The sequence below is a fragment of the Thunnus thynnus genome, chromosome 16 (genome assembly GCF_963924715.1).
Source record: "Thunnus thynnus chromosome 16, fThuThy2.1, whole genome shotgun sequence".
Classification (NCBI taxonomy): Eukaryota; Metazoa; Chordata; class Actinopteri; order Scombriformes; family Scombridae; genus Thunnus; species Thunnus thynnus.
In genome coordinates, this window is record NC_089532.1 from 13,822,763 (window position 1) to 13,841,528 (window position 18,766).

Sequence of the window (18,766 nt, forward strand, 5' to 3'; positions counted from 1 at the left end):
CTGGAATCGCAGCTGGCAGGTGATAATCTCCCCATGACGCTATTCCTATTACAGTTCTCCTTAAGCTGCTCGGAACAGCAGCCTTGACTTTTTTAGTGTCCATAGAGACACAGGGAAATATGCCACTGCGCATGCATGTATAGGCAACCGCCTGGCTGTTTGTGTGTTTTCTGCCACTGATGATAATGGGCGAGAAAGCAAGGAAATGGCTGCGAAGCTTGCGACACCTCAGCCATGAACACAGGCCATGGAATTGACTGCAGCGTCATCATTCCTGACCATAAAAGCTGCTCAGCCAGTCAATGCAGTCTGGGTTCATTCTCTCCTTGCTGCCCAGTCTGAGCTATTTTTAGCTTCCCTGTGCAGCGTGGCTCAACTGCCGTCGTAGCTACCTGGATATGAGGGCTTTGTCACTCCTGCAGGCTGGAGCAGCACTGATCTTGCAAGCTTTACAGCTTCCCATTTCCACAGCTCGGGCTGCAAAACAACTCCTGCAGTGAAAGGAATTAACAGAGACAGACAAAGAAAAAGAGGGAAGATGGACAAATAATAGTGATGTGTGTTGCACAGCATTCCTGTTGAAGCCCAGTATTCGTGTTAAATAATGTTTTGACCTGTCATTAGAACCTGCAGTGGTTAAATGAAACCACAAGGCATTGGATTCTTGTATTAAGTTATACCTTGTGCTCGATGTTGACAAGACAAACAGTATTCTAATGAGGCAAGCTGACACTTAACTATACGTGTAATTGCTAAGTTAAAACAATTCAAGCATTTACTGATTAACTGATTAAAACTTAATACGAGGAAAACTGAGCAATTTCTCGTTTTCAGAAGGGTGCTGTTTACAGGGTTATACAAAAAAAACAGCTGTTTTGTGACTGTACATGATTAAACACACTTTAAACTAAACACAATAAATGTACACAATCACAATAAAAGTAAGCACAAAATATAAGACAGGAATTAAAAGATGATGGCAGGCGTATTTGTTGTGATGGAATTCTGTTTCGCTAGTGTAGGTGACACTGAAAAAGTACTTTTTTCCAGTGTTTACATGCATTGTTAGACACACACATTTTGTTTTGGTAGTCTTTCTCCTGCAGGTATACCAACCTAGGCCTATTAATTCAGCATAATATTATTCAGTATTCCCTGGCATGGTAAACAAATGCTCCAAACGGATTCATTTGAAATGACTGCGCTGCAATCCCACGGTGCATTAGGGCTGTTTAAATGCAGTGAGTGCTTGGAGACACTCACTCAGGGTCCTTCATAATAGTTTCTCCTCTCTTGTAGTTTCTCTCGAGCCTAGCTATGCTGGCACCAGCTACACCACGTCACACGTGTAACTTAAACTTTGATCCATGTTTCATCATCCCTCTGTGCCAGTTTTATTGAGCTATTTGCAGTTCTAGGCCTTTTTTATATCTATTTTGTTTTTGAATTATGCAACAAGCAGGCAACGCAAGTGAATGATGTAACATAAAAAAACTAAACTTCAATTGAGTAGCATCATAGTAATAGACTCATACCTCTTTAAAATATCTTAAGTTGCACAACAATCTTAAGCAGGCCTGCCAAAGATAACACATCTCTGTCCCAATCTGCTCTCCCTGTGTGCTGCTGTGGCAAAATTCAGTTCCTCAATGGGTGGTAATCTGAGGATTAATGACAGCAACACATCTGCCAGTCATGTGGCAGTGTGTGACACAGATGGCGGGGGATGCACACAAGGGGCGCAGACAGAGAAAAGATTGGCTCTAACATTGTCATTCGTCCACTACAACTTGCTGTTGCTTTGCTTTAATGTTTTCAATCATATAAATCCTAATTCCTCAAGTACATGAGTAGCCCCCACTTGACTTGAACAATCTCACCACTGGGTCTTCAGTGAGATGTTTCGGTTACTTCCTTGATGGAGTGTTTTTTGCAGGTATTTTTGGGTAATAGGAGTCGGTCCTATTACCCAAAAATACCCGCAAAAAACACGATGTTTGTTTACGATAACTTCCGGGTAGAAAACCCCTGCATCACATACAGTGACAACAGAAATAAACTATATGCCTATAAAAAATATTTGGGGGTATTTACAAAATTTTGGGGACACTTTTGTTGCTGTTTGTAATGTAAAATGAACCGATTAAAATGCATATAGTAATCACCACCTTTTGTAACCACAACCACCTCAGTAAACACCGTCTCATTTGTAATAATTGTCTACATTTTCTAATTATAATAATAAGCACATGAAAAGCAAAACAATGCAAGCCGATTCCCTTTCAACAAAGATTTTACTTAGGAAGATCCTTCATTATAAACCACTAGATGGCAGTATAAGATAATGATCATGAGATCGTGACACTATTTTATGGGCTTGATCTAATTAGATTTAGCAAAAGTTCTGGCTGGGGAGATAACGTTATATTCAGATCTCATACAAGTCAAAACCAGTCTGACTTTGATGATTTCATCGTTGTAGGTCTGATGCATTGCATGCCACAGCCTCAGGTATTTCACAAAGACTAGACTAGTAGCTACAAGTACTGTCAAAAGAGCCAATAATAATATATGTAATATTCTTTCTTTATTGATGCAGTTCTGGAAATAACTAACAGCTGAAGTTTTTTAGCATGTTTATTTCATCTCCAAGTTTGCCCTGCGGTCGTTTTGAGCATTGATGAAATAACATTATAGACTCGACTATCCAGCACTGCATCATTGGTTAGTAGACTGAAAAATTATTTTCTAGATTTGGGACTAAAAAGCTTACTTCACTTGGTGCATTGAGCTCAGTAACGTTAGTCAACGGCACTGATCCCCGCACCAGTCGGCACGCACATGTAGGCTGTTACATTAACGTTATCTAGCCAATTTTCTAACACTAATGTTAGCTAACGCGCTGGCCCAAAACACATTTTAAAGTCTCTAGCGTTCACGTTAATGTTACTTACCATAAGCACATCGGTGATGCTTGCTTGTTTGGTGACGATGAGTTGAATACTTTTTAACCTGTTTGCTTCTTTTAACAAAGTCAAGATTAGCTTTTAGCTGCTCAAGGCTATGTTTGGGTAGGTGAGCCTTGCATGCTTTACAGAAAAGGAGTGTTGTCTTATTCACCTCTTCAAACACCAAGCCAGTCTATTTTCCATTTTTCACTCATAGAGGTGGCAACACTCTTTGCTGTCTTATTTGCCGGGGGTGGTGTTGGTGGCAGCCCAGGATTGGGGTTGTTTTCTTCGGTAACAGTTGGAGCTTTTTTAATGAAGTACCGATCCATCGCAGCAGCCAACTTCACTGCAGGTGCAGGATTGCCTGGCCTCTGCCAGGTATCGTAACAACAGCGTAGTGTGAACAACAGCCGTTTGTATCAGTGTGTGTTAGTGTGTATTGTATCTCCGCAGTTCAAATCAACCGCCAGTTGTCTACCTGGAAGTGACTGTTGTTGTTAGCACGAGGTCACTTTGATTCAGTCTATTGGTCCTTTCAAAGCTCCTAATATATGTGACATTTTCTAATACACCATCTTGTTATTATCTTTCAACAGGTTAACATCATTTTGGTTTTGTCCCCCAGAAGACAGTATTAAAATGACACATTCTTTTTTCTAATCTTAAAATCTTCCTCACTCTGTCCTTTCCGCTCCAGTTTCTACTCCAGTTTCTTGAATTGACTTACATCTGTTGTATTGACACCACCATCACCACCAAAGGTCCCCCACAACAATAGCAGCAGACACTGTGGCTGATGTGATAGGAGTCCCATTGGCTTTCAGTGGCAGAGTAATAGCACATATCCAATATGGAGGCAGAGACAAGATGATCCTAACAATGCCTCTGGCAGTGCCTCTGGCTACAGTGCTCACACACACACACACACACACACTCTCTCTCTCTCTCTCTCTCTTTCACACTATCTGTGTTTTGCCTTTCTTAGAGGAGCAGAGGAGCAGGCACATGTGTCTCCCTGAATTACTTGTAAGAAAAGGCAGTGGGAGTGATTCTATTCTTGTAGGAGAAAACACAGTCAATTCTGATTTCATAAAACAACCCTGTCACTTGCTGTGTATGTCTCATTCTGTTTATTTCTCTATTTCGCTCTTTTCTCCTCATTCCCATTTTCTCCCTTGTGTCCGACCAGGTGGTTGGCCCCCCGGCTGCGGGGGCTTTTCGGGAGCGACCTTCCAAACCAACCACCTTTCGCAAATTCTATGAGCGTGGAGAGTTCCCGATGGCACTGGAGCATGACACCAAAGGGAACCGCATTGCATGGAAGGTAGGCGTGCTGCCCTCTGGTAAGGACTTGACTAATGCTTATGGTTTTCACATGGTATTGACAAAAAAGCTAGGGTGCTAAACTTGCCATCAGGAAGTGTCAGACTGGGGGTGGTGGGTAGGGACACTCTAACCCTAAATAAGTTAAGCTATTAAAAGCTTGCACAGAAAAAAAAAAAATTCTGACAGCGAAACTCCCAGGAATTCTTCATTTACAGTTACACACACTTGCAATACATTAATCCTTGTACACAATCTGCTGTTTGAATCCATACTTGTCCAGCAGTTATTGTGGTTGAATCCGAAGACTTGACAGGTGCTACCCAAACACCATTTATCGTCATTATTTATCAACTCGACTGAAGGTGATGAGTTTCTCACACATTCACAGGTCCAATGTGGACTGTTATCCTGTAGGAGGCAGTGTAGAATAGCTCACTTGAGGGCTCCACCTGTCTCACAGCACCAATCACACAATCCATCAATCACAAACTCTATAGGAACTCATGGCAGTCACAGCAAAACGCAGGGAGTAATTGTATACGTATTTGAGTGTGTTCTGCCTGTGTGTGTGTGCACGTGTGTGTGTGTGTTTCAAAGTGCAAGCCTCCGCAGAGCCATTACGCTCCTGAATGTGAGCACTGAATGTACTCCAGTGTGTGTGGGATGGATGCATTCTTCTAATCACCATGTTGCTTTATTTCTGCTTCCACTATGCTGCCAGCTATTCCATAACTTCACAACCGCCGTGCAGCTACCACTCTTAATGACATTCATTCATAGTAAGCAACGATAAATGAATCAAACAAATTATGCCCTTTTCCTCCCTTTTTACTGACTTCAAAGAGAGAAGGAAGGGTGGGTGAGTGAGTGAGCTTTCTCGCTAGTTAGCTGTCTGTCTTCAGGTGAAAACACTGTAAAAGCATCTCCCTTTGTATGAATTATTTATGTAAAATGTTCAAATGATCTTTGCATTTGCGAAAAATAATGGATTTCTTTTGTTCTCTGCCCATGAAAAAGCACTCAGCAAATGGGATGTGGTGTATGAAATTGTTGCTGTCATACCCAATGTGGCTGTTATGCTTATTGATTTAATGCTTATACATATGCTAGTCATTTTTAAAATCCTCCTCAAAAGAAGAGTTTACTGCTCAAGCCCATTGTGACTCTTTGTGTCTGCACTTTGACTGTGAACAAGTGTCTGTGGAATGTTTTTAAGCAGTGTTTGTTTTAGCAGAGGAGATATATTTTGCTCATATAATTAGCCTTTCCTTATAAATAATCCTCATCAGCCTTCTGTTTGTTTAAAGCAGTCCAGGCAGAGATGGTCGACACTCGCTGTGCGCATTTGTTTTGTGTGTATATACTGTATGTGGGTATAGTGTAACAGAAAGTGTAACCATGATTGGAGTGAGTGGAGAGGGGCTGCTGCGTGTTTGCACTGAGCTGCCCTCGGGGCACAGGTTCAAGACGGCAGATCAGGATCAATCCCAGTCTGCGAGCTCAGCCCCCTAGCAAATAAAAGTCTGGGGAAAGTAAGAAAGAGAGAGTCTTTCGGAAAGAAAAATAAATGGTGTTTTGATTTTGTTTACGGACTGAGTACTCAAGCATACAGAGGGTGTGTGCATGTGTGTTTTTGTGTGTGTATGTGTATCGGTTTGACTGCGTGTATCAGTTTGACTGTCTGCATTGATGAATATGTGTATTCAGGTGAGGAGTTCAGCTTCCCTCCTACAAAGATGCTGTCTTAAAATGTCTTAAAACAGCCAATGAGTCTCACTTCCGAAATTGACCATAATATTGATGAACAGGCCGCAAATTTAGTCGAACAAGTCTGTCCAATCAATATCAGCATCTCCTCTGTACAGGTGTAGTTCCTTCCACACTCTTTCTACTTATATGGTCATTCCCCCTCCGAGCAGCAGGGAGCAGCAGCATGGTTTTTCTGCTTAATGAATCATCTGCTATGTGTCATTAATATTTCTCCTCTTACATTGTAGTAGCTCAGCACCGCTGTAGGCAGTTGGGTGAGTGAGTATTCTGGGGGGAAAATAAGTTTTGTCATAGCGTATCAGGAAAACAATTTCTTGCGTTTCCCTCATGTTGTTTTGGTGGCAGTGGAAGGTGTCATTCCCAGTCACAGCGTAACATGTAACACCGTGACGGAACAACCAGTGATTCCAGTTTTGCTTTTGTGATCATACATTGTGTCACAAACATTTAAAAATATTTCACATTAACATATTATTTTCACTTTTCACATTTTAGTGGTAGACTTGGGCCATTTTTTTTTTTGGCCAAATTTAAATTAAAATAATGATTTTATTACTTTGTAGTTGGTGCAGTTGCAACCCTGAAGTAAGTTGTTTGCTGTAATTTTATAAAGGGTCTTTATCCGTTCTTAATATATTAGACATGCTTGATATACTTCAAGTCATTTGTAACAAAGTCAAGATTGAATATTTACTGAACACCGACCTGAAAATCATTGCTTCATTGACTTTTTCTGGTTGAAAGTTTTATGTCTGGCATCACTATCGGATGTGGTCAGAACTGTTCACCCCTAGCCAAGAGTGCTAATAGTACTGAACACACCCTATGTACACTAGGAAGTAAAAAAAAAAAACTGATTTGCAGCTGGTGTGAAGTTATTCCTCAAAGCTTAGAAAGTGACTTGACAGCTAGATGACCGTTAGTATACTTAAGTATGCAGCAACAAGCTTTGATCCATTATCAACTTATCAAATTCTTATGGCAAGCATCAAGCAGAAACAAAGCAAAATGGGTAATCCACTGGAATCCTATTTATGGTTACTGTATCTGTCAAAACCAAGCTCAACATTCAATTGTGTTTTAGTTTTATATTTGACCCACTAACTCCTGAAAAGTATCTGAGTCTCATTTGCTTGCTAAATGGTTTCTTCGAGAACCTCTCAAGAAATAAAGCTCTGTCATTTCACGCTGGGCAGAGAGTGCAGAATTGGCCTGTTTGAGCAGTCTTGCATATATTTTTTGCAAAGTGTGGTGTTGATTCTCAGTGGGATCAGCAGATACCAACACATTCATTTCACAGGGAGTAATTTAAATCAATGTTAATATAAGAAATATTGAATAATGGAGTTTTGACAAAGTACATGATCAACTGTGAAAACATAAAACATCAATTTCTAATTATCTACAAAGTGATTGCACTACATGCAATTCTAACCATGTTTTATGATTTTACGCATCTTGTGTTTGTATAAATTGTATTTGTGGAAGTGTCTTTTATTTGTTTTGATATGGATGGCAATAAGTAGAGAGCTGGAGACTAGTGTTATTGGATGAATATTTCCCTATTGATAGAAGCAATCTCATCTTTTCTTCATAAAACAGATGTAAATAGAGCCTTACCTGTTATTGCCAAGTCTGAAATGCTTTGCAGCATAAAAGAACATGGTCTACTATATATACCTCAAAGGGGGCTTGAGCACCTGCCCGAGAGGAAGTGCCCTTTTTCTGGAGTGTTCTTTTAAAAATAAATGAATAAATTCTTGTTATTCCTGCTATATCCACACAACAATATACACAACAATATACTCAGTACCTCATCTTGTTTGTAAGTGTAGCTGACAGAGAATTTATATTACTATATGTTAGTGTTCATAGTTTACTGCAAGGTAAAGTGACTATAGTTGATGGAGCTCAGTAGCGTGACTACTATTGACATTGCACATCCAATGCAAAGTGGGTATATGGATACTGTCACCAAGTTGTTTAAGTTAGTTATAAAGTTGTGAAAAGGTATGCATCTCTATCCCCCACAAGCTACAAGATAACGACGAAATTAAACAAGCAGCCAATGAGGTGCATTCAAGTTCATCTGATTTTCTAGCATCAAATTGATCTGCATTAACTATAGTCAGCAGTGATGTTGTGTTTGTGTTATTAATGTCAGACATTATATTAACGCCCGATGTACAATAATATGTACAGTAAGCATACATATTTACTTTCTTTGTATTTTATGTTATGTTTGCTCAACAGGTGAATATGTGTACAAAGACAGTAAACGCAGCTACATTTACATAAATGTTAACTGTTTGCTAAATGTCATTATATATTTAGGCAAATAGTTAAGTTCAAGCACTATTTTCAGTATTTTTGGAGGGAGAGATGAAGGAAAAATATTTATCTTAAATCAATAAAAAAATAAACCAGTGTCTAATACACCTTATGTGTATAAAGCCTATGTTTCTTTTTAGAATTATGACTTAAATGCATGATGTCTCCCAAGCAGTGTAATTATGATATGATATGTGAATTATATTAAACCAATTTGTTGGCACATAGTAATAGTATCTTAGCCATGCAGTATCAGCATCTTCTTATTGCCTGTTATTACTGAAGCAATTATGTCTTCTATGGAGAGGTGGTAAGAGACGGATATGGAGGCGAGAGAGGCAGCCATGCAGCCAGAGGAAGTGCATCTTTGTCAGCAGTATGAAACTGAGCTTCTGCAAGAGAGGATGTCAGTCAGAGGGCAAGGTAAGAGTTGGGCTATGAGGAGAATTTACTGAAAATACACATCATTTCTTTGCATGTGTCATTAATTAACTGTCATGTAGCAGTGTTTGAACTAACCACAGTCAGGGGTTTGCTTTAAAATACGTACATTTTAATATCCCTTTAACAGTGTCACAAAAGTAGTCATTCCAGGCATATATTTATTTTATGAATTTGGGCCCCTGCCCCTGGTGGTTACAGTACGGTCCTGCCTGAGCTGTGTGTTCCATCCCACAGCATTTGTTGAACACAAAAGATACTGTAGGAGGAGAACAAAGTGTAGAAAATGTGTGAGGTCTAAATGACAAAGAATTACGAGCCCGAGGACATGCAACATTATGTTCGTTTGTGCACATGTGAGTCTGTGCGTGCGTGCGTGCGTGTGTGTGTGTGTGTGTGTGTGTGTGTGTGTGTGTGTGTGTGTGTGTGTGTGTGTGTTTGAGTCTATATGTAAAGGCGAAATGCAAGTGAACTAAGTGTCAAGGGCAAGTTGAAAAAGGGAAGGTTGTATCTGAAAGGTAATTTGGCTCTCCAGAGGTAAAAGCCTCAGCTGTAATGGCGCGCTCAGGTAAAAGCTTTACACGTGTGGGGAACATGTGCGGCAGATAGATAAGAGAGAGACGAGCGAGTTCCTATCCCTGTCTATGTGTATTTGTGCGCTTGTGTGTTTGTCTGCTTGCGAGTGTTTGTGTTTGTGTGTGTGTCTGTGTGTGCATGTGCGCGTGTATATTTGCGCGTGTATTTGGCCCCTGCCATAACGTAGAAGCCAAAGGCCTGGAACAGCAGTGTAATCTACTGCGATCCCCAGTGCCAAAAAGAGAGATAGGGAGGAGAGAGAAAGGCAGAGGTGTGAGGGAGAGAGAGAAAGAGAGAGTGAGAGGGAGATAGAGAGAGAGAGAGAGAGAGAGACAGCTCCACAGGGACTCAGCAATCAGGAGACATGGCAGCCGCTTGGCTCTCAGTTATAATGGATGAGTTGAGGTCTTCCTGCGTTCCCTGTGGGGCTAGGTTCGACTCTCCCCTCTCTACCCTCTGCTGTGCTCTGCAGGCTTGCAGCCAAACATCACGGTACACATATGCAAGGCCACACGCTCACCTCACATGTACTGTACACCTCCTAAACAGCCTTGTTTATTTCATTTCATTGATCGCCTATCTGCTTTATCTTTTCCCTTGATCTCCTGTTCTGTGTCTCCTGTACGCTCCGGGTTGTTGTTTTGTCCTCTTTATAAATCCTGCCTGTCTGTTTCTGCAGGCTTCCTCCCTTCCATGTCACCCACTGCCGCCCCCCCCCCCCTTCTCCTGGCTCATGTACTTTATCTATTCCCCTTTGTCCTTTTACGGGGTCTGTCTGGGGGCAGAAGGAAAAAGCCATTTTATAAAAATATCAATGCAAACCTGATTTCTGCACACCCTCCGCCACCACACCAGCCTCAGTCGGCAGAAGGGGCGCAGAGATGAGGGGGGGACAATCAATTAATCTGATCAAGCGCTTTAGGAAATGGAGAGCGTAAGCGCTCCTAGGGGACGGATATCCATCTCCTTGGGATGATTGAATTACGCACAGAGTGAGAGTTGGAGAGGAGGGAGGGCTGGAGAAATGAGGTGGTTAGGGTGACCGAGGATGAGGGAGCATGTGCTTGAGAAACGCAGAGGGAGTGTGTGCTTGATACGAAAGAGTGAAAGATAGAGAGAAAGAGAATGAAATAGAGCAAGAGCAAAAGAGTGAGGTGAAAGAGAGATGAGGTCATTGCAGAAACAGCAATGGAGAGGAGCCTTATTTCTCTCCCTCCCTCCTTTTTCCCCCGTCTAACCATTTACATTTTTATGTGTCATACCTTATGGTTGATAACCCCTTCTCTTGACAGCTATATTACATGGCATGGGTACATCATTTTGCTTTGGTGTCAATTCACAGCTGAGTGCTGCTCTGGACAAATTTGTCATCTATTAAACAGTAAATTGTCATACAGTATGGACTGTATGGACGAGCAGTATAGAAGACTTTATGAGATTTCCTCTGGTCTCATATCTAATGTGAATTTGTAATAATATTATAGACTCAAGTGTATGATTGGCATTGGCTTACTGTAACATGTGCTGTAATTATCTTATGAATTAGAAAGATTAACACAACCCATCTAAGAGCGTATACCGCAGCCAGTCAAAAGTACAGCAGCATAGCACTCTCACAACAGCTGTTTCATAGAAATGCCTTAAGTGAGCTCTTCCACTGTTTTGAAAGCTGCACAATATGGTGCAACATACCACTTCGAAATGCACTGCTCCTTTCGAATGCCACACTCTTGCAGAAAATTACCTTCTCTTCTGCCTCTGTTGAATGTATACCATACCTTCACTCCTACGAATTATTTCTTATCTGCTGTGAGCACTAGAGCTTTGTCAGGGAACCTTTGAATAGACAGAATAAAATGGGGTTAACCATGCGTTTTCTCCAGCACCCTGGCTGAAAGCTGGATACTCTGGGGGGATAGTTCTGTGTCATAAGGAAAAAGATGAAACACAATAAGAGGAGAGAATATGAACAAGCCCCCCTGGGCTTTCTCTGAGAGGAGAGAGAAGGGAGAAGGAGGGAGTTTAGATTAGAGAAGTGGAAAAAGCATCAGGCATTTTCACTGGAAAAGAAGAAGGAGGTGGAAGGAAAAGGCCTCCAACAAACAACACTGGCTAACCATCAAGGCCTGTATGGGCTGACTCCCCGGAGGGAGAGAATTGCCGAATGACTGCTGGGAAGAAGCCCGATGAGCTGCGCCACTGCCATGCTGCTGATGTAACTGCAAGAATGGAGGGACTGTCGGAACGAAGGCATCCAGCAGAGAGAGCTTGTCTGTGGATCTTGAACTGCTACACTGCCTGCCGCCCTCGGCCATTATTCATAGCAGACGAACGCCACGTGAAGTTGATGATGGTTGTTTTGCCTGTGGGCCATAAACTCTTGCTGTGTTGTGAGACAATAGCAAAAAATGGATTTTTGGAGAAAATGGAGGATCACTGGAGAAGCTCTTATTTCAAAAGATGACTTACAGTGTGAATCAATATAGAACTATTCTCCTGTCTATTGGTATGGAACAAAGTGACCCAACTCTTATGTGGGGCTTAGAGTTACAGTCAAGTAAATTAAATTTGTTTTCATGATCCAACTTTACAGCAATAGTGATCTTCATGTGTAAAGCTTCCACACACAATGCTGTGACAGGCAACCGATGGCTTCCCAAGATCATCTTTCCTCAAACCAGTAGTCTGCACACATGGAAAATTAGTCTCTGTGTTGTGATGTTTGGAACACTGTGCAGTCTTCCATCATGAGCTGCTCCCTTTCTGTCCCGCTGTGAACTTCCTCCTCTGGTCCCCAAGCTCACATCATCCCTCTGGACAACCTGTTGATCTCAGTCGCCCACCCCAGCCTCTCACACCTCCAACCCCAGCTGCAACCCCACACAGCTGGCACCCCTGTGCAGATGGTGACTAAAACAAATGCACGCATGCTCTCGTAGGGAAACACAAGACTGTGACTCTTTGTAGGCAGATGGGAAAGGCCGTGGATAGCTGGGGGTAAAGAAGGGAAAGCAAAGTGATAGATGACATCACGGTGAAGAGAGAGAAGGAGATTGTGGAAGGGGCAGGGTGGCTACCAAATTAGACAGAGACAGAGGACGGACAGAGAGGGACATGGCTCGTCTGCCAAGGCTACAAATCACGTCCCCGAATGCAGCTCCAGTGCTGTCACCCCTCCCTCCCACAAAATAAGCCAGAGATCTATTGATTGGCACTCGTATTTGCTAGCGGGCTCCAGCTCAAAATGGAGCCTTTAATTAACTTAATGGACCGGCTGCAGCTGTGTGTGAGCCAGTGAGAGAGGAGCAGAAATAGATAGACAGGGTGAGAGAGGGTGTGAGAGCCAGCATAAAGAATAAGCGGGGTTAACTGCAGACCCCTTCCACTATCAGTCAGGATGGACAGGACAGACACAAGGAGGGAAAAGGAGGCGAGAGAGGGGACTGATGTCCTCCGTCTTCCTCAGTATTTCCTATCTTCTGCATCCTGGCGCTTATTATCACTTACTTTTTCACTGATACGACTTTAATAAGGGAAACGTGTGATTCATATTTGCTGTAAGCGCATTCAGCTCGCTAAGTCGCAATCAGATCAACCAGCAACACAGGCTTAACTGTGTTGGTCTGAATGGGGTGTCTCTGGGAGCCCAACCAGAGGCCTTCAGGCCATGCACTCAGTCAGTAGTCACCCCCAAAATGCTAAGTCCTGGCCAGTCAGACCTCTGTTTCTGTACACTGCTGCCCGCACTTTCCCTCCCACCTCTCTCTCGCTCCCCTCCCCTATGCACCATTCTCATTCCTGTCCACTCATCCATTCTGTCAAAGGTTAATTGGTTTGGAAATGATTCGATTCATTCTGGACGTTAATGCTGTTATCATGCTTTTGTTCGAAAAAAAGAGAAAGAAAAACTACCCCCCACATGCACTTAAGCCTAATTTAAAATAAAGGGGAAAACGAAAAAAAAAAAATCCAATTTAATCTTTTTTTTTCTTACTCTGGCTCAGGCTTGTCCCCACAAGTCCTGTCCTTTAAATTATGGCAGAATTTCATTACCTTGAAAGCTTTTCTGCCCCCTCCCTCTGCTCCACTCCCTGTCTCCAATACTTTGAATGGATCAGGACTAATGTCTTTCTTGTAACCTCAAGGTCGGAATATTTGGATCGGTGGAAGCGCTCAAGGGTCCCTGTGATTAATGCACTGTACAAAGTACCTTGGAATAATGCGGTGGCTGATGGCTGCACTGAGTGATCAGTTGTTCACCCACCCACCCACCCACACACACACACACACACACACACACACACAAATACGTAGGTGCACAACTACATCCGCTGGAGGTAGATGTAGGTAGAGGTGCCCCTGTCAGTGCCCTTGGTGTGGATCATAGGAGGCATTCATATTCAAATAGGGTTACCCAGAGGCCTTCTCTCAATCCCCCCTAACAGTGCCATACAGTTATCACCTCCCCAAGGACCTTTATGCTTTTCTGTCCTCACAATGTCACGTCTTTACTTACACTGGCTTTATTGGACACAACCAGGCTATCATTTCCCTTAGCCCTTAGAGCTGCTTATAAGATGACGTATTTACATTGGGGCACATCATTCTCTGTGGAATGCATGTATTTAAAAAAAAAAAAAAAGTCCAAATGCGTGTCAGCACTTGAACAACAGAAATTTCAGTTTTCATTTACCTATTAGTCTGCCATGTCAGAGAATTAATTAGATTACCTCTAAATGTCAGAGAGATCATTTTCCGCACTCTGGTATCTACAATAGAACAGCCACTGCCTGATTACTACTGTGGTCTTGATGTTTTTTTGCTGACACAGCTGCGATGTCTGATAAAAATGTGATTTTCTCTGTTTCTGTGGCCACCTTGCCGAGGTCCCCACTGTGGCTGCTGTGTATGCTGTCCACACCCTATTGATCAGAGACACAGAGGCCTCTGTATTGAAGTTGTTTGCAGAGCTGCAGATGCTATCTCCACTTTTGTTAATTATTTACATTCGGTTCCACAAATCTGATCAATAGTTAATTGAGCCAGCGGGAGCTGTCTGAGAGAAAAACGAAAACTTTGCGGAACTGAGGGACAAAATCTTCAGTGCTGCCATGTAAAGGAGTTTTATTATTCCCCATACTTTGTAGTATAGTAATATAATGTTGGGTTAACTGGGTTAAAGACAAAGAGACAAAGCCTGGAAGATACATTGAATGGCTTCATGCTCTATGCTTTAGTCTTTACCCTCTTACAGCAGCAATAATTCTAAATGGCAACATTTTAAGGGAGTAGAGGACTCATGGCCATTCTCTTGATTGAAGTGCCATTTAAAGTGGCAGATGGCTGACTAGAACACTTCTAGTGTTTGTCTCTGGTGGGCTGTTGGGAAAGAGAGGCCTTATAAGTCCAGATGCTGTATTTATCAAAGCATGCATACAACTCAATCTATGTGTATGAACTGCTCATATGCACAAGTTGATATAAATTAAGCATGTATATACACACACACAGCTGTAAGCAGTGAGCAGCAATAAATCCCACCTGTTCCACATACATCTTGTGCATGAACAGGTTAATTTACATATGTAGGCTAATTTACAAATATATTTAATTTTTAATTTCAAGTGCAGTTTCCATAGTCTGCATTTGGAAATTGATCCATGTGCTCTCTGACTCAGTAAATATTATCCAATGTTCACGTTTTCCTGCATGTCAAAATTACTTGAATAGCTTTTCAGTAATCATCTGAAGGTTTCCGCTCAGAGCACTCCATTCCACTCCACATCTATCTAAATTTGTCTTAGTTTTAAAGACAATTACAGCCCTATCACAGCTGTTACCTTAGTTTTAAAAGATTTAATATTGGCGTAGACAATAAACATAGATTTATCCCAATATTTTGATGGATTTTGTCATTTATTTTTAATAATATTATCCTCTGTTGGCTTTAGCAGTGCTTCAATGATCACAGAAAAGAAATACTGTTCCTTGCAGCATCTGGCTCGATGAGGAATCTTCGTTTGAATACAATATCATATATCAACTTTAAGCTGTAAACTTCAACAAAAGCTGCTCGGCTTGTACAGAAACAGAATTGGCTCCCCTCTTGTAGGATAAGGATCCTCTCAGGTGTAGGTTATATGACGTTCTTAGGTTCTGTTTACCTTTATAAATGCATGCATACATGTTCGCTTACCTTCTCTATTTTTGTCATAATTCTTATTATTTTGTCAGTGTTACTGTAATCAGTAATTGGCCTTGATGTAAAAGACTAGATGCTCAACCAGCCTACCTTAAAAAGTAATAATTAAATCATTAATATACACCCCCAAAATCGCCATATATGGTAAACAAGATTCTATAAAAGCCCCTAGTGTGCTAAATGTAGGACCACTAAACATGGTGTAAGAAGAAAAAAAAAGACAGACCTCTAAGATATTAAGATTGAGCTACTACAAAAAACAACAACAATAACACAGCATGGGGGCAGTTGACGAACGCTGTGAACAATGTCTCACCTATAATAAGAACTGTGGCAAAGGTGAAGGAAAAATAGCTTGACCTTAAAAAAAATTGCAGCTCAATGACAGACATTATTGCCACAGAAGGGGTGCAGAGTACTTCAGTGTCATCCATGGATGACAAAATAGCAGCAATTATTGGTCCCTGATGGTGCAACTGAGAGTGCAACTCTGTCAACCACAGAAGAAACACCACTAAAGAAGGGAGAAAATTGTTTTAAGGTCTTGCAATTATCTTACAACATAGTCAATTCAGTTAGGAATTGTGATGCCAAAATGTCAAAGGTCATCATGTGTACTGAATGAATAAAACTTTGTGTCATAATGTCAACAGATCCTCCAGTTTTGTGAAGTCAAATTTTGGCTTAGGGATGTGTGGTACAATTGCAGCTGCTTGTGCTCAGTGATACACTAAATGAAAAACAACATTGAGTAATAGAAGGCATTGGGCCCCATTTTTAATTGCACCTGCGCAACAATAAGTACAAAGATAGATCGTGGCTGCATGGACTGTGTTGGCATCTCCAAGCGCACCTGTAAGTTTGGTTTATATGTGCAGCAGCGCAAAGTGCAAAAAGGCTGGGTGACGAATATAGATTGGAGGGTGTGGTGATTAATAAATACACTCTCAGCCAGTCACAGTGTAGCATTACAAACAGCAATTGAAAGATGGCTCCTCGAGGCAATCGTCTTATTGTCTGGATAGCGCAGGGTGGTACAAAGTGAACACACAGCACTGCAAATCATCAGCTATAGACAGATGGTATGGGTTGTTAATAATTATTTATTACAATGATGATATAAATGAATAGTAAAAAAAAATACGTTGGTGAAGCTGTTTATATGATCACTTTACTTGGACATTATTTCAGTCATAATTCTTCTTTACTGTATCTCACGTCGTAAATGGTGACATCATCTCCTAATTGATGTGACACAACAGCGTTTGCAACATAATGCATTTCAAGAATAAAACATGAAACACACACACACACAGACAAAAAAAAAAAAGTTGGAAAGGAGGCAATGATGTACAGAATTGATGATCCCCGGTAATCTGACGTCTCCCGCATAAACAGGCAACATACCGAGTTATAACTCATCAGTCTGATGTGTGTAGAGGTGTATTTTGTAGCAGCCTGGTGTCATTTACATGTGATTTAATCAAGGTAAACACTGTGAATGTCCGCGTGTAATGGCATTACGTACTGGCGCTACACTTTTCCACTCATAGGCTGCAGATTTATCAACATATCTGTCCTGCTGCCTTCAGATGACTGCAGGGATTCAATAAACTGAAGGAGTTTTTACACACTTGACAACAGATACTGTAAGACTGATTTATTCATTTATTGATAAAGGCAGACTGCTTAGAGAACATTCCTGCTTTAAATATATTAAACCTTGAGTTAAATGAAAGTATTTAATTTGAATAGTTTAATTACATTTTAAGCATTATTCCATTATTGCTGCATATTTACTTCAAGTTTTTAGTTTGCTGTTATTGATAGAATCACTAAACAGATATGGTTCTGTGGACATTACTCTCACCCAACTTCCTCCAAAATACCAAAAACTAGCTTTGTGTCATTTGAATGAGCCTCCCACTACTTTGCACTTCTAATCCCACATATGCACCATACACCAAAATACTACGCAGACAGCAAAGAGTGTGGGATCACTGCTTGCTCTGGCTATTGTGCCGCCACAAATGTATGGCTCATTGTTGACACCAAGGAGGATCTGAAGGAGAGCAGTGTATATTTAGAATAACTAAATCACACCCTGAATGTATTCCTGAACTAAACAGAAATGCATATGACCTTGTGAAAGAACGGCAAAGCTGCTACCTCTAAATGAAAATCACCTGAAAATGCTGGATTATCCCATGTCTAAGTTGCGCTGCATCACTAGAGGGCCAAGCACTATAGTTGACAATCTGTTATCAATCAATCAATTATGCTGACATGGTTGACAATAGTGGTGACATGTTTGGAAAGGGATCATTCTGATTCCATGTGCAGAAATGAGTACACTCGTGAATTGAGGCCTGCACTGCCCAGGCAGGGATAACAGGGGAGTGATGAAGCAGACCCTGGTGTATTTCAGTTTGTATGTATGTGTGTAAATGTGTGCTTGTGTGTGTGAATGATTGAGTGACAGGAACTGATTAAGGTATGCAGTAGCAGCTCCATGTTAGTAATCTGTCCCGCCACACCTCAGTGGATGAACTGTATGCCCCTGGATCTGGCTGTTAATGCTGCAGGGTCCATAACGCATTATGAGGAGAAATTCGTCTCATTGTTTCTGTTCCCGTTTTCCCGTTTGAGCTGCACGTTTGCCATTGTTAACTGACAAACGTGTCAATGACTAATCTGCCTGGGTGTTCGACCACCACACCTTGTATTGGCTTTGGCGTTTCCTTATCTCGCTTCTGTTTCCAGCCTGTCACTGATAAGAGAGAAGGAAGGGAGGGAGGTGTATGTGTGGATGAGCTAGGGAAATAAGAAAAATGGAAAGAAAAAGAGAATGGTGGTAAAAAGAAAATTATATACTGAGTGTTAGAGAGAAATAGAGAGAGACAGAAATAGAGAAGGAAATAGGGCATGATTAAAGAGAGAGGTCTCTGTGGTGACTCTCTCCCCCCCTTTTCTCTGTTTTGTGTAACAAGTCCTCCAAATTAAATGAAATGATTAAAGGAGTGTTTTCTAATCTGATGCCCCTATCAGCAGTAATCGGCAGGACAACATAATTTGTCTGTGCTTTCCAAAACAGTTACAAATAACTGTTTGAAAATAATGATGTTTTATGATGTGACAATGCTGTGGTCAAGGTCCTGTTTGGTTTAGG

General features: G+C 41.4%; 1 protein-coding gene across 5 annotated transcripts in view; it reads left to right on the top strand.

The window, feature by feature from the left end:
* The window catches only part of pacrg (PARK2 co-regulated), a 147,049-nt gene that overhangs the window by 17,697 nt on the left and 110,586 nt on the right, over positions 1 to 18,766 (top strand). For 3 of the 5 annotated variants that reach the window (XM_067614467.1, XM_067614471.1, XM_067614466.1), the window contains exon 2: positions 4,141 to 4,275. In XM_067614467.1, coding sequence (XP_067470568.1) covers positions 4,141 to 4,275 — 135 coding nt within the window. Of the gene's footprint in view, positions 1 to 4,140; positions 4,276 to 8,683; positions 8,802 to 18,766 lie in introns of those variants that run through there. The other 2 variants (XM_067614468.1, XM_067614469.1) reach the window with 2 other exon arrangements.